Source organism: Taurulus bubalis (genome assembly GCF_910589615.1).
Source record: "Taurulus bubalis genome assembly, chromosome: 5".
Lineage (NCBI taxonomy): Eukaryota > Metazoa > Chordata > Actinopteri > Perciformes > Cottidae > Taurulus > Taurulus bubalis.
The window spans coordinates 2379793-2393297 of NC_136593.1; the positions used below are offsets into that span (position 1 = coordinate 2379793).

Below are 13505 nucleotides of genomic sequence, written 5' to 3' on the forward strand. Positions count from 1 at the left end.
TATATCTAAACATAAAAATCGTAGCAGTATGCCTTTATAAAATAGAATATAGATTTTCTTCAGTAGAATATACACCAGTTAATGTATTTTGATGCCAATGTTGCAGGGTTAGAAACACTGATACACCCACAGCCGACACAAAGGTCTCTTTAATGGGATTCCTCGAGTACCTTCTGATCGATTAAAGGTCACGTGGCTGTTAGAGTGAATCCCTCTGTTCCACCTTAAATCACTGACCCTCTCAGCATTTTCTCTGAAGAACAAAAAGACTTGATGTTCACCTCATTGTACAGAGCAGCAGAGCCCTCAGCGGGCTGCTGTATTGACTGGTAGACTGGTGGTCAGTGTGCCGATCAACATGATTGATTTAAACTGCAAAGTTGATGAATATACAGTGGTTACCCCTGAGGTATGGCCCATGGTATAGATCAAAACTCTCTTGGAGGTATTGGTTGTGCGGTTCTCTCTCGCTTTTCATACAGAATACACAAGATCAACACCAGGGAAAGTGCCGAGGTTTTTTTCAATTTCTATTTGAAGTTTATCTGTGACATAAACAATCATATAGTATTATAGTAAAAAACACCTGTTGTGCTTAATTCCAGAAAGCTGCTAACAAATAGGAAAAAAGAGGAAGTGCAGTGATGGATTGTGTGTGCAATGTTTTAGTGCCGCAGTTTTGTTGGATTGTTTTGTCATGTTTTTTTATAACTAAATGTGACTGGTTCTAGTGAATTTGTTCTTCTTGATGTGGACTACAGGTCCGTTAAGACGCAGCATCCCGTCATGCGCATATTTATGTAAACAATATCAGACAGCAGAGAAGGCCTAGGTAGAAAATGCGCGGCCCGCCACTGGTTTGTAGTGACTTGATTTAATGCTTTTCACTGAGTTCACTCTAGTCCGAATATTTGGGTAGCTGGCTTTGTCACAATTGATGTGCTAATTATACTTGACAAAGGCATCAAATCTGATGCCTGAATTCCTCACTGACTCCTTACTTTGAGAAGGAGCAGCGATACTCACTGAGCAGTGATTCTATGAGTTCCTTCTGGATGTCCGAGCTCTTCAACCCATCTCTAAGCCCAGACATCCTGCCAAGGAAATTCATTTCAGCTGCTGGGATCCTTGATAGTTTGGAACGATGATCAAAAGGTAAATCCAGAGCTTCAAGAACTTCCGTCTCAACCTCACGCTCCTTGTGTACAACACACAAGATACTTGAACTCCTTCAGTTGGAGCAGTGAGGCTTCCCGCTCTCATCTCAACCATTTCAGAATCTGTGGGAAACTGTTCAAGGACTCACTAGACGTCACGGTCTGATAACGCCAGCAGAACCAGGTGATCCACAAAAAGTAAAGCTGCAATCATCAGGTCACCATAATGACACTCTAAACTCATTGGCTTCACCCTTTGTGAAGATCACAAACTGAATTTGGTCGGTGACAAGGCATGACCCGGGTGTAACCCAACGCTTATTATATAATCCTTAACTTAAATACTGATATTACAGACCCTGGTATCCCATAGTCCTACTGTACCCTCTGGATACACAGAGGGACAGGTCATCAACCACCTCCAGGTTCATAAAACAAATAGACTGGATGGATAAACACACATGACCCTTCCAACATCTTTGAACAGGTACAACAAGGTAACACCTTCCCTCAACACTAAAGAGTTGGTCAACAATGACTGCCCCACAATGTCAAGAGTCTTTGGCATTTCAGCATCAATCTCATCCACCACATTATGTCCGACCTCTTTCAGAGAATTGGAAAAGCATGTTTCAACTGTTCCTCAAGGTGATCCTTCTTCCGTCACACAATATCTTTAGACTCTTCTGAGAAACAGCGTGGGCAAAGCCTTGCCTCCACCTCTTGAGTCGCACAACAGTTTGCTTGAACCTCTTTGAGGCCAACTGAAAGTCTTTTTCCATAGTCTTCCCAAACGTCTCCTCTTCATTCGTTCAACATCTTCCTCCTGATACCTGTCTGTGGCTTCAGGAGTCCAATGGACCAATGAAGCCTGAAAGAACTCCTTCAGCTTGACGGCCTCGTTCACAAGCAGCTTCAACAGGCAGCAAAGACCTTCTGACTAAAACTCTGCACAGCTGACTCCCCAATGGAGGCTCTAAACATGGCCCACTTGTATTCCATGTCCCCAGCCTCAATGGGAATGAAGAAGAATGTGTCTACCAGTGGAAGTTGAAGACCTCAAGAACAGATTCCTCATCCTGACTAGTTCTCCTTCAGTATTCATTCATGTTTTCCAGATCTCTTCTGCATCTCCCTTCATCTGATCCAGCTCACCACCAGCTGCTGATCAGCTAACATCTCTGCTCTTTTTTACACCCACGAGTCCAAGACATAAAGCTGCAGATCTGAGGAAACAACCACAATCAATATTCAACCTTTGGCACAAAGTGTTATGGCAGCAGGTACATGAATATCATCAAGCATGGTCTTGTGGTCTCAACACTTTCAAGACTGGACATGAGGGTTGAGTGAAGATGGGAGCTGATACAACAACTGGCTCTGGATCAGTCCACTTTCAACTAAACCACAGATATGACCTATTTGTAATACATGTTTACATTGCTAGAGCTTCTTCTTTTTTCCTCTCCGCGGGCGCATCAAAATCCTACATTCTTATTGATCCGTTTACAGCTGCTTAGGCCCCATTATACGGCGCATGCGGAAACAGTTGATTATTTAAAAAGCGACGGTCGACTGGATCAGACACTGTCTGGGCACAAAGTAGGTACTCTTTTAATTTTTGAACCAAAGAACAAGTTTCTTGACTGAATATGCTTCATAACATGCCAATACTTTCCTTGATTGTTTATTGTTGCAGATTTCGATGCTTTTGGTCTTAATCAATTAATGTCCACTGCTTCCTCAGCGTCAGCTGATGGTGGCACGTAAACGGCGACAACAATGGCAGACGTAAACTCTCTCGGCAAATAATACGGCCGCATCCCCACGGCTAACAGTTCAATGTTCGGGCTGCAGAAACGCTCCTTCACACACACATGGTCGGGATTACACCACCTCTCGTTCACATACACTGCAATCCCTCCCCCTCTCTTTTTGCCGCTCAGTGTAGCGTCTCTGTCCGCCCGTACAGTCCTGAAGCCGGGCACCGACGCGCTGTGGTCCGGAAAATCCGCGTGCAGCCATGTCTCCGTGAAACACAAGATGCTGCACTCACGGAAGATCCTCTCAGTCTTTACCAGCGCGCCTAGCTCGTCCGTCTTATTCGCCAAAGACCTCACGTTCCCCGTTATAATTACCGGTAGCGAGGGCTTGTATTTCCTCTTTTTCGCCCTCCTTTTGGCACCCGACCTGCAGCCCCGAGCCCTTCTCTGTAGCTCCAGAGGGATCACAGGCCCGGCTCCAGGCTGCGGTTTGCGCAGCGCAATCAGCTGAGCGCGAGAAAAAACATTAGTCCCAGTCATTGTTTGTTTGTGGCTCTCCGTTACATGCGGAAAAGTAGTCAGAAAGCCACGAGAAGGTTGAGAAAAAGTTACGGTCCATTGTCCAGGCGTAGTTTAACCCAAACGTGAAATAAAAGAAAAAGAAGAAGAGAGGAAAGTGGAAAAAAAAGACTATAAAATAAAGAAACATCAGGCAGCTACTGCGACAGGCAGCCGCTGGCACGGCGCCATCTTGCAAAAAAATCTTTGTGTTTGATATAAAAACGTTAAGCGTGAACATACGATCAGTCAATCAGACCTCTGATCAGGTTATGTAACGTGGAAACATGATGTTGAGAAGTTTTTAGAGTAAAATATTCCCTAATATTGAATCATGTTTGTAGGAATAAAATGATTGTGATCTCTATTTATTACCAACAGAAACAGGAAACAGGAAACCATGCAGGTGAAACCGTTCCTCCTGCAGATGAAATGAGGTAAAACCTGTTAACCGGTGAGCTGTAGAGGTGTGGAGGTGTTTGTGGAATGAAACACACCTCTGTGTTCCAGGTGAAGCGTTTAGCAGAGGAGGAGTCACAAAGCTCCGCCCCTCACCTGACTCAACCTGAGACAAACAGTTTGTGCTTCTTCTTCACTAAAGAGACACACAGACTGAAAGAGAGACGATCAGATTCACCTTCAGACCAAACTAACAACTTCCTCTGAGTGAGTTCAGCTGCAGGAGAGAAAAGAGGAACACTACAACACTGCTGCTTCAACCTGCTGACACTCCACACCCTGAATGTGAGTTTGACTCATTACATTTCATTTAGCTGACGCTTTTAACTAAAGCGACTTACAATAAGTGCAATTCAACCACGAGTACAGACTCAGAACAACATGAATCACAAACGTACAATTTCTTCAACAAAGTTAAACCACAAAGTGCTATCACTAAGAGACATTCAAGTGCTACTAAAGTGCTACTACGGCACTACCTTCCTTATTCAAGGTGTAGTCGAAAAAGATGTGTTTTTAGTTTACGACGGAAAATGTAGAGACTTTCTGCTGTCCTGATGTCAATGGGGAGCTCATTCCACCATTGAGAAGCCAGGACACAAACAGTTGTGACTTTGTTGAATGCTTAGCTTGCAGTGACGGAGCTACAAGCCGATTGGCAGAAGCTGAGTGGAGCGAACGAGCCGGGGTGTGAGGTGTTACCATGTCCTGGATGTAGATAGGACCCGATCTGTTTGTAGCACGGTACGCAAGTACCAATGTTTTGAAGCGGATGTGGGCGACCACCAGTAACCAGTAAGGTCGCGGAGGAGCGGAGTAGTGTGGGTGAATTTCGGGACTCAACACAGTGAAGTTATAGAGGAGGAGGGAGCCATGACTCATATACTTTCTGTGTTTCAGCTTCACTCAGAGACAACATGGCTTCCAGATCAGAGGAGGATCTCTGCTGTCTGGTCTGTCAGGAAGTCTTTAGAGATCCTGTTCTTCTGTCATGTAGCCACAGCTTCTGTAAAGGCTGTCTGGAGAGATGGTGGAGAGAGAAACACACTCAGGAGTGTCCAGTTTGTAAGAGAAGATCTTCAAAGGATCCACCTTGTAACCTGGCGTTAAAGAACCTGTGTGAGTCCTTCTTACTGGAGAGAGACCAGAGAGCTCCAGAGACTCTCTGCAGTCTGCACTCTGAGAAATTCAGACTCTTCTGTCTGGACCATCAGCAGCCAGTGTGTCTCGTCTGCAGAGACTCTAAAACACACAATAACCACAGATTCAGACCCATCGATGAAGCTGCTCCACAACTCAAGAAGAAGCTTCAGAAAACTCTGAAGCCCTTAAAGGAGAAGTTAAAGGTCTTTGAACAAGTTAAAGTGAAGTTTGATCAAACAGCAGAACACATGAAGGTCCAGGCCCGACGCACAGAGAGGAAGATTCAGGATCAGTTTAAGAAGCTTCACCAGTTTCTAGAGGAGGAAGAGGAGGCCAGGATGGCTGCACTGAGGGAGGAAGAGGAGCAGAAGAGTCAGATGATGAAGGAGGAGATGGAGGCTCTGAGCAGAGAGATAGCAGCTCTTTCAGACACAGTCAGAGCCACAGAGGACGAGCTGAGAGCTGAAGACGTCTCATTCCTCAACAACTACAAGGCTGCAGTGGAACGAGTCCAGCAGCGCCCCCTGCTGGAGGATCCACAGCTGCTCTCAGGAGCTCTGATAGACGAGGCCAAACACCTGGGCAACCTGACCTTCAACATCTGGACCAAGATGAAGGACCTGGTCTCCTACACTCCTGTGGTTCTGGACCCAAACACTGCTAATCCAGGACTCATCCTGTCTGAAGATCTGACCAGTGTGAGAGGAGGAGAGAAACAGAAGCTTCCTGATAATCCAGAGAGGTTTGATGATTACTGTTCTGTTCTGGGCTCTGAGGGATTTAACTCTGGGACTCACAGCTGGGATGTCGAGGTAGGAGACAGTGTAGTCTGGTGTCTGGGTGTGTCAGCAGAGTCTGTCCAGAGGAAGGGAGTCATACTGTCTGGATTATGGAGAATAGTGTTCTATGAAGGTAAATACTCATCATGGTCACCACCAGCTCTATCCACTGCTCTCCTCGTGCAGAAGAATCTTCAGAGGATCAGAGTGAATCTGGACTGGAACAGAGGAAAGCTGTCGTTCTCTGATCCTGATACTAACACACACATACACACCTTCACACACACTTTCACTGAGAAGATGTTTCCATACATTAACACTGTGAATGAAGTGAAGATCTCACCACTGAAGGTCTGTGTGTCAAAGCAACAGGTCTGATAGAGACTTTAGTTTGAAGGAGGTGATTATCAGTTATTCACCTCTTTAAAATATAAATCCTGTGTTTTCTCTTTTCAGCAGCAAACATGAACCTTTCTGCAGTCGTCAGTTTAAACTGTGCTGCTTTAAGCTGCTTCATGACTTCATCTTCTTGGTATTCAATGATATGACATCATCTAACAGTCCAAGGTCTGAGCTTTGATTGGTCACCAGGCTGTGATTTATGAGTTGATATCTTTATCTGCAGCATAACCTGCTCCGTAGTGCAGCGCCGCAGAAACGCTTCTGAACTCTTTTTGTTTGTGGAGAAAAGAGACGATGAGACATCAGGACTCACCTGCACACAGGTGATCAGAACCTGGACTTCACTTTCTCTAGTTCCTTTTACAAGTTCAGTAATCTGTAAAAAGTAACTGAGGTTACGTTGATCGGACAAAACTAAAGATATTTTATAATGAAATGATGGAATATGAAGTTAATCTCTCCGTGACAACAGACGGGTCGAAGTCTGATTTGAGTTTTCTTTCACATATTTTGATCTGTGTGTTATGAACTGTTCATTAACAGGCTCTGTCTTCACTGACTGTTTCCTTTAAGTTTGTTTCTTCTATAACTGTTCATATTGATATTATTGTTTTATTATGTTTTAGGGAAATGAAATGGTGAAACAATTAATCAGAATGTCCAAGAATGAGATCTAGAAAAATATAAACAATGTAAGCTGTAATATCTTGTATGCAATGGAGGGCATGTGGATGAATCATAATTGTGTATTATGTTTAATAGTAATGCTCCTCTCTTCATAGCCAAAGTTATGGTTCATTTACATATTGTGTAGAATATCAACATTTTGAGCGTCTTGTTTGGAAAAAACTTAATTAAAATTAAAACGAGCCCCAAGTACTACTCGAGTGTTTTATTACCATTCAAATACTTGTTACACAAGCTGATAATACTTCTCTACTGTTGAGCGCAGTACTTTTTACATTGTTGTATTTGTACTTCAACTTCAGTACAAGATGTGAGTACTTCTTCCATGTACCCCATGTAAGACGTTCACACGCACACACACACACACACACACACACACACACACACACACACACACACACACACACACACACACACACACACACACAATCAGCTGCAGGCGTGACCTCGGTATGGTAAACTCAGCACGAGCAGCAAATCAGAGCTCAGAGAGCCGACCAATCAGACAGCTCGTGTGTGTGTGTGTGTGTGTGTGTGTGTGTGTGTGTGTGTGTGTGTGTGTGTGTTTCTATCTACCTCATTACATCAGTGGCCCTGGCGAACATAATCAGAATTCAGAACTGGAAATTAATCACAAACTGTCTCTCGCACAAACACAAAGTCTCACACAAGCACACCTACACACACACACGCACACACAGACACACACACACACACGCACACACACACACACACACACACACACACACACACACACACACACACACACTTAATCCAGTTGTGTGTGTGTGTGTGTGTGTGTCAGAACAGAATGCAATAAGCTGTCAATATGTCATTGTAAGGTACTTGGTGGAGGAAGGAATGCAAAAGTGAAAAGAACATAACACACACACACACACACACACACTCACACTCACACACACACACACACACACACACACACACACACACACACACACACACATATGAGATGAAAACCTTCCTGATGACAGACATTTGTTGATTGGACTTCTCTCACACATCAATACACAACTATACAGACACACACACATACATGTATACACAGCACACACATACATACATGAGTACACGTCCTCACATATACACACACACACACACACACACACACACACACACAGAGAGAGAGAGAGGAAGGTACACAGAAGAGTATTTCTGCCTCAGTGAAGCTCAACACTTCCATCTGCTGTCTGAACAGAAGCTCACTGGACTCAAGTACACGCCTCAGTACTTATACTTCAGTACTCGTAGTGGTAGTAGTAGGTTAGATGTACTTTTCATTATACTTCTACTACAGTTATCAGACAGCTTTAGTTACTTTACAAATTGAGATTTTTACACACAAAACATGTGAAGAACTCATTGAATCAGACGTTTGTGTTACAGTTAAAACTCTCCAGTTGATTCATCAATTACTCGATTGGCATAAAAATAAAGTTAAAGGTGAACTTTACATATAAACTTTAAAGGTGAACTTTATATATAAACTTTAAAGGTGAACTTTATATATAAACTTTAAAGGTGAGACGTAAAGACGTTTCATGGGTCCATCTTTTCCGCTTTTCCTTTCATTAATTGATCGATTAATGGAGAAAAGAATTTAAAATAATAATAATGTGTTGATAGCTCAACAGTGAAAACCAGCTCTCGAATGATCATCATAACAGTTTTTAAACGTAAACTACATCTTCCTCGTATAGTTGCATACTTTTACTGAAGGAGCAGACTGTTTTTACAGTGTAGTTATTAATGCTATCATTCATCATGTATCATTAATCATTTAGTAAGAACTGTCCGTAACGTTTCATTTGGAGCGTCGGTTGTTAAAACTCAGCCAGGTTTTTCTCTCTGAAGCGGTGGAGGAAAGTACTCTGAAAACACGAGTATCTGAGTACCGTAAAAGTCGGGTTACAAGCCGGTGGTTTTCGGGGAGCTAGCGGAAGTTAGCGGGGAAGTAACGGAGTGCTAGCAGGAGCCCCAGCTAGCTACAGTGGGGAGCTAACGGGGACTCTGACCGAAGGTAGTAGCGGCTCGTAACCCGACTTTTACGGTATTTAAAGTACATCTCTACGACAGTTCAGACAAACGCCCGGCTGCTTTACATCGGCTTCACTACTTGGCTTTTCTCTCATGTTGATGTGCAAAACGATCCCAAATTATCCAGGAAAAGTTATTTTTGTATGTTATATTTTGGGTATTCTTAACAAATATCATTCTGCAAGAAAACCAGTTTCTTTTTTGTATTTTGAAAAAGGTTTTTGGCTCTTCGGCCATCGATATTCTTGTTTTTCTTTGACCTTCTTTCGAAAATGTTTGAACTTGTTCAAGTTTGTTTTTTCATGAATTATTTGCAGTCTTTCATGGTTTCGTGTGCAGGGACCAAATGTTGCACCTGGAACAATTTTTAATTTTTTTTTTAAAGCAGAAGTTTGGCTGAAGCAACAAAAACACTCAGTTAGGTTCTGGATTGGATCAGTATACAAAACTACAACAACACTTTCGGACATGCGGAGTCGAACGCCATGAATTTTCAGTATTTAAAGCTACGTCACGAGGACGCGTTTAATCCGTGTGTCCGCTACGAAAAAAATTATTCTTTCCGTTGGCATCGCTTTTGTCCTGAAGGGACACAAAAGAAATACATAAAAATCGGACACCCACCAGATTGTGACTATTTCCCGGTGATGCGTGTTCTTGCGTGCGTCCCGGATTGATTGGAAACAGGAAACCTGTCTGTGAAGTTTGTTGCCGTGGGAACCAGCACAACGTTTGGGCGTCGCTCATAAAGATCGACCCGTACAGGTCGGATATCGTCACGTTTTCTGTGTTCTCCGACCGACGATGGATCGTAGGTTTTGTTGGATTGTTTTGTCATGTTTTTCACCTCTTTAGCGTTCAAACTGCGTGACGAGGTTTACCACCAGCATGGAGCACATCCCCTCCACCTGGAGCAAAACTATATCAAATCAAATAAAAAGGTTCCCACTGAGGGGAAGAAATCATGAAGAAGAAAAGCCTGCGGGAAACGTATGAAAGTGTAATGAGTGTTCTCAGTGTCAGACCCTGTGACACAAAACAAGAAGCGAAAGATCGGTAATGTGTTGGAGACCCGAGGCTGTGTGAGCACAGCATGCCGGAACCCAAGAGAACCAGACACAAAGGTTCAGAGACAGAACCGGAACCCAAGAGAACCAGACACAAAGGTTCAGAGATGGAACCGGAACCCAAGAGAACCAGACACAAAGGTTCAGAGACAGAACCGGAACACAAGAGAACCAGACACAAAGGTTCAGAGACAGAACCGGAACCCAAGAGAACCAGACACAAAGGTTCAGAGATGGAACCGGAACCCAAGAGAACCAGACACAAAGGTTCAGAGACAGAACCGGAACACAAGAGAACCAGACACAAAGGTTCAGAGATGGAACCGGAACACGCGTGTGCTGTCAACGCTGCAGGAGGAGGAGGAGGAGGAAGAGGAGGAGGAGGAGCAAGAGGAGGAGGAAGAGGAGGAGGAAGAGGAAGAGGAGAGCAGCAAACTCTGTACGAAGGATTGAGAATAAAAAGATCGTGATTAAGATCACAGGATTATCGTCAGTGTGGCACAACTGTTAAAAGAAAACCTTACTTCACCAAATCAATCTCTATAAATTATAGAGATTAATATCAATAAATTGTAAGCATTCTTTACACTTCTCTTCATGCTTTTAAAAATATGCTTTTTTTGTTCATGCACATGTTCCTCGTGCATGATTTATCATTTTAGCATCATTATTATTAATATAAATAACTGAATGCCATTATAGTTTAGAGCTTCAGGTGAGATTGAGCTGAGTCCGGTTGTGTTTGATCCAGCTCCTACACTTAAGTATTAATATTATTAATAATAATAATAGCTTCTACAGAATCACACACATCAGTCTTGTTCAATATGAACCTTTCCTCTCAACATTCTTGTGAACATAATCATATAAGCTGATGTCATAATGTGTGCTGCAGGCAACTGCCCCATAGGGGGCAGCAGCACTCTGCCTCACTGGAGACAAACACACAGGGTGTGTGTGTGTGTGTGTGTGTGTGTGTGTGTGTGTGTGTGTGTGTGTGTGTGTGTGTGTGTATGTGTGTGTGTGTGTGTGTTTGTGTGTGTGTGTGTGTGTGTGTGTGTGTGTGTGTGTGTGTAGGACAGCAGGTGGAGACGCTCTCCATATTCACAAACACACACAGTGCTCACAAAGTGCAGCTAACATCATTATCATAGCATTCATCATTATAATATTTACCATATTTATTCCGTCTTCAGTCTAAATTCTTCTTGTCAGTCAGATATAATGTTTTCTTATATAATTATTATAGTAAAAACTAAAAAGTTTAATTAAACAAGAAACAGATTCAGATCATCAATAAAGAAATGGAATTAATTTTATATAAATGTTAAATGATGTGATTGAAAGTATATTTTTATATAAAGCAATTGTAGGAAAACATCTTGTATAAAAGACATAAAGGCATTTGTAAAACGTCCCAGGTCGTTGGTCGTTCAGTCATTTTGCATCTTTTAGCACCACTTTGTGGTCCTTTTGTCTCTGTGCGCATTTTGCGTCTCTTAGTGGTCATTTTGTATCCCTATGTTGTTGTTTTGGGTCCCTTAGTGGTCATGTTGCATCCCTATGTAGTTGTTTTGCATCTTAGTGGTCATTTTGCATCCCTATGTAGTTGTTTTATGTAGTTGTTTTGCATCTCTTAGTGGTAATGGTGCATCTCTATGTGGTTGTTTTTTCATCTCTTGTTGGTAATGTTGCATCTCTATGTGGTTGTTTTTCGTCTCTTATTGGTCATTTTGCATCCCTATGTGGTTGTTTTGCGTCTCTTAGTGGTCATTTTACACCCCTTTGCAGTCATTTTGCATCTGTTATGCCACTTTGTGGACTTTTGTCTCAGTGTGCGTTTTGCATCTCTTAGTGGTCATTTTGTATCCCTATGTGATTGTGTTGCGTCACTTAGTGGTCATTTTGCATCTCTTATTGGTCATTTTGCATCCCTATATGTTTGTTTTGCGTCTCTTCGTGGTCATTTTGCATCCCTATGTGGATGTTTTGCGCCTCTTAGTGGTCATTTTGCATCCCTATGTGGATGTTTTGCGCCTCTTAGTGGTCATTTTGCATCCCTATGCAGTCATTTTGCATCTTTTACGCCACTTTGTGGACTTTGGCCTCTGTGTGTTTTGCGTCTCTTTGTGGTCATTTTGCATCCCTATGTGGTTGTTTTGCACCTTAGTGGTTGCGTTGCGTCTCTTCGTGGTCATTTTGTATCCCTATGTGGTTGTTTTGCATCTTAGTGGTCATTTTGCATCCCTATGTGGTTGTTTTGCGTCCCTTAGTGGTCATTTTGCATCCCTATGTGGTTGTTTTGCGTCTCTTAGTGGTCATTTTGCATCACTATGTGGTTGTTTTGCGTCCCTTAGTGGTCATTTTGCATCCCTATGTGGTTGTTTTGCGTCTCTTAGTGGCCATTTTGCATCCCTATGTGTTGTTTTGCGTCTCTTCTTTGGCATTTCGTGTGTCTTTGCTGCATTGAGTCTTTTTGATTTGTAGAACATTGCATTGATCGTTGGTGTCTTTCTGCCTCCAGCAACAGAAAGAGAGAGAGAGAAAGAGAGAGAGAAAGAGAGAGAAAAAGAGAGAGAGAGAGAGGGGACACTAAATGTTAGAAATCAGCAACATCTTCGTCTCTCTGTTTGTTTTGATAAACATTCTGTGTGTGAATTTAAATAATTTGATAGAATAATTCTGCATGGAGGCGAGTGCAACATCATGTTGAAGCAAGAAGAAAAGATCCAGAATACATTGTCTTTGACCCATTTATTCTCAGGACACACACACACACGCACGCACGCACGCACGCACGCACGCACACACACACACACACACACACACACACACACACACACACACACACACACACACACACACACACACACAGAGTGTGCTGCTCTGCTTCCATCGATCTGGGAAAAGGAGGAAAAAGAAAGAAAGCTCCTATTCCACTATAAATACACTCAGAGCGCCATCGGTGCCCTTGTGCTGTCCTCCACCTTTTCCTCCTCCACCTTCACCGCCTCCATCTTCTTCTCCACCTTCTCCTCCTCCACCTTCACCTCCATCTTCACGTCCTCCATCTTCACCGCCTTGGCCTCCATCTTTCCTCGTCCTCCATCTTCTCCTCCTAGTCATCCACCTCCTTCAGGTACCAACAGAGTTACTGCCATCGGATACGTTCATGACAGGAGAAGATGTGAAAAGAAGATGAGATGAAAAGATGAGAGAAGATGAGATGAGAAGATGAGAGAAGATGAGATGAGAAGATGAGATGAGAGAAGATGAGAGAAGATGAGATGAGAGAAGATGAGATGAGAGAAGATGAGAGAAGATGAGATGAGAAGATGAGATGAGAGAAGATGAGAGAAGATGAGATGAGAGAAGATGAGAGAAGATGAGATGAGAGAAGATGAGATGAGAGAAGATGAGATGAGAGAAGATGAG

General features: G+C 43.0%; 1 protein-coding gene across 1 annotated transcript; it reads left to right on the forward strand.

The window, feature by feature from the left end:
- Positions 1–4839: 4839 nt before the first annotated feature.
- Positions 4840–6321, forward strand: LOC306736386 (nuclear factor 7, ovary-like). The gene has a single exon (XM_079218019.1). It carries the CDS (start codon positions 4855–4857, stop codon positions 6235–6237), a length of 1383 nt encoding a protein of 460 aa, XP_079074145.1. The 5' UTR covers positions 4840–4854; the 3' UTR covers positions 6238–6321.
- The last annotated feature ends 7184 nt before the right edge of the window (positions 6322–13505 follow it).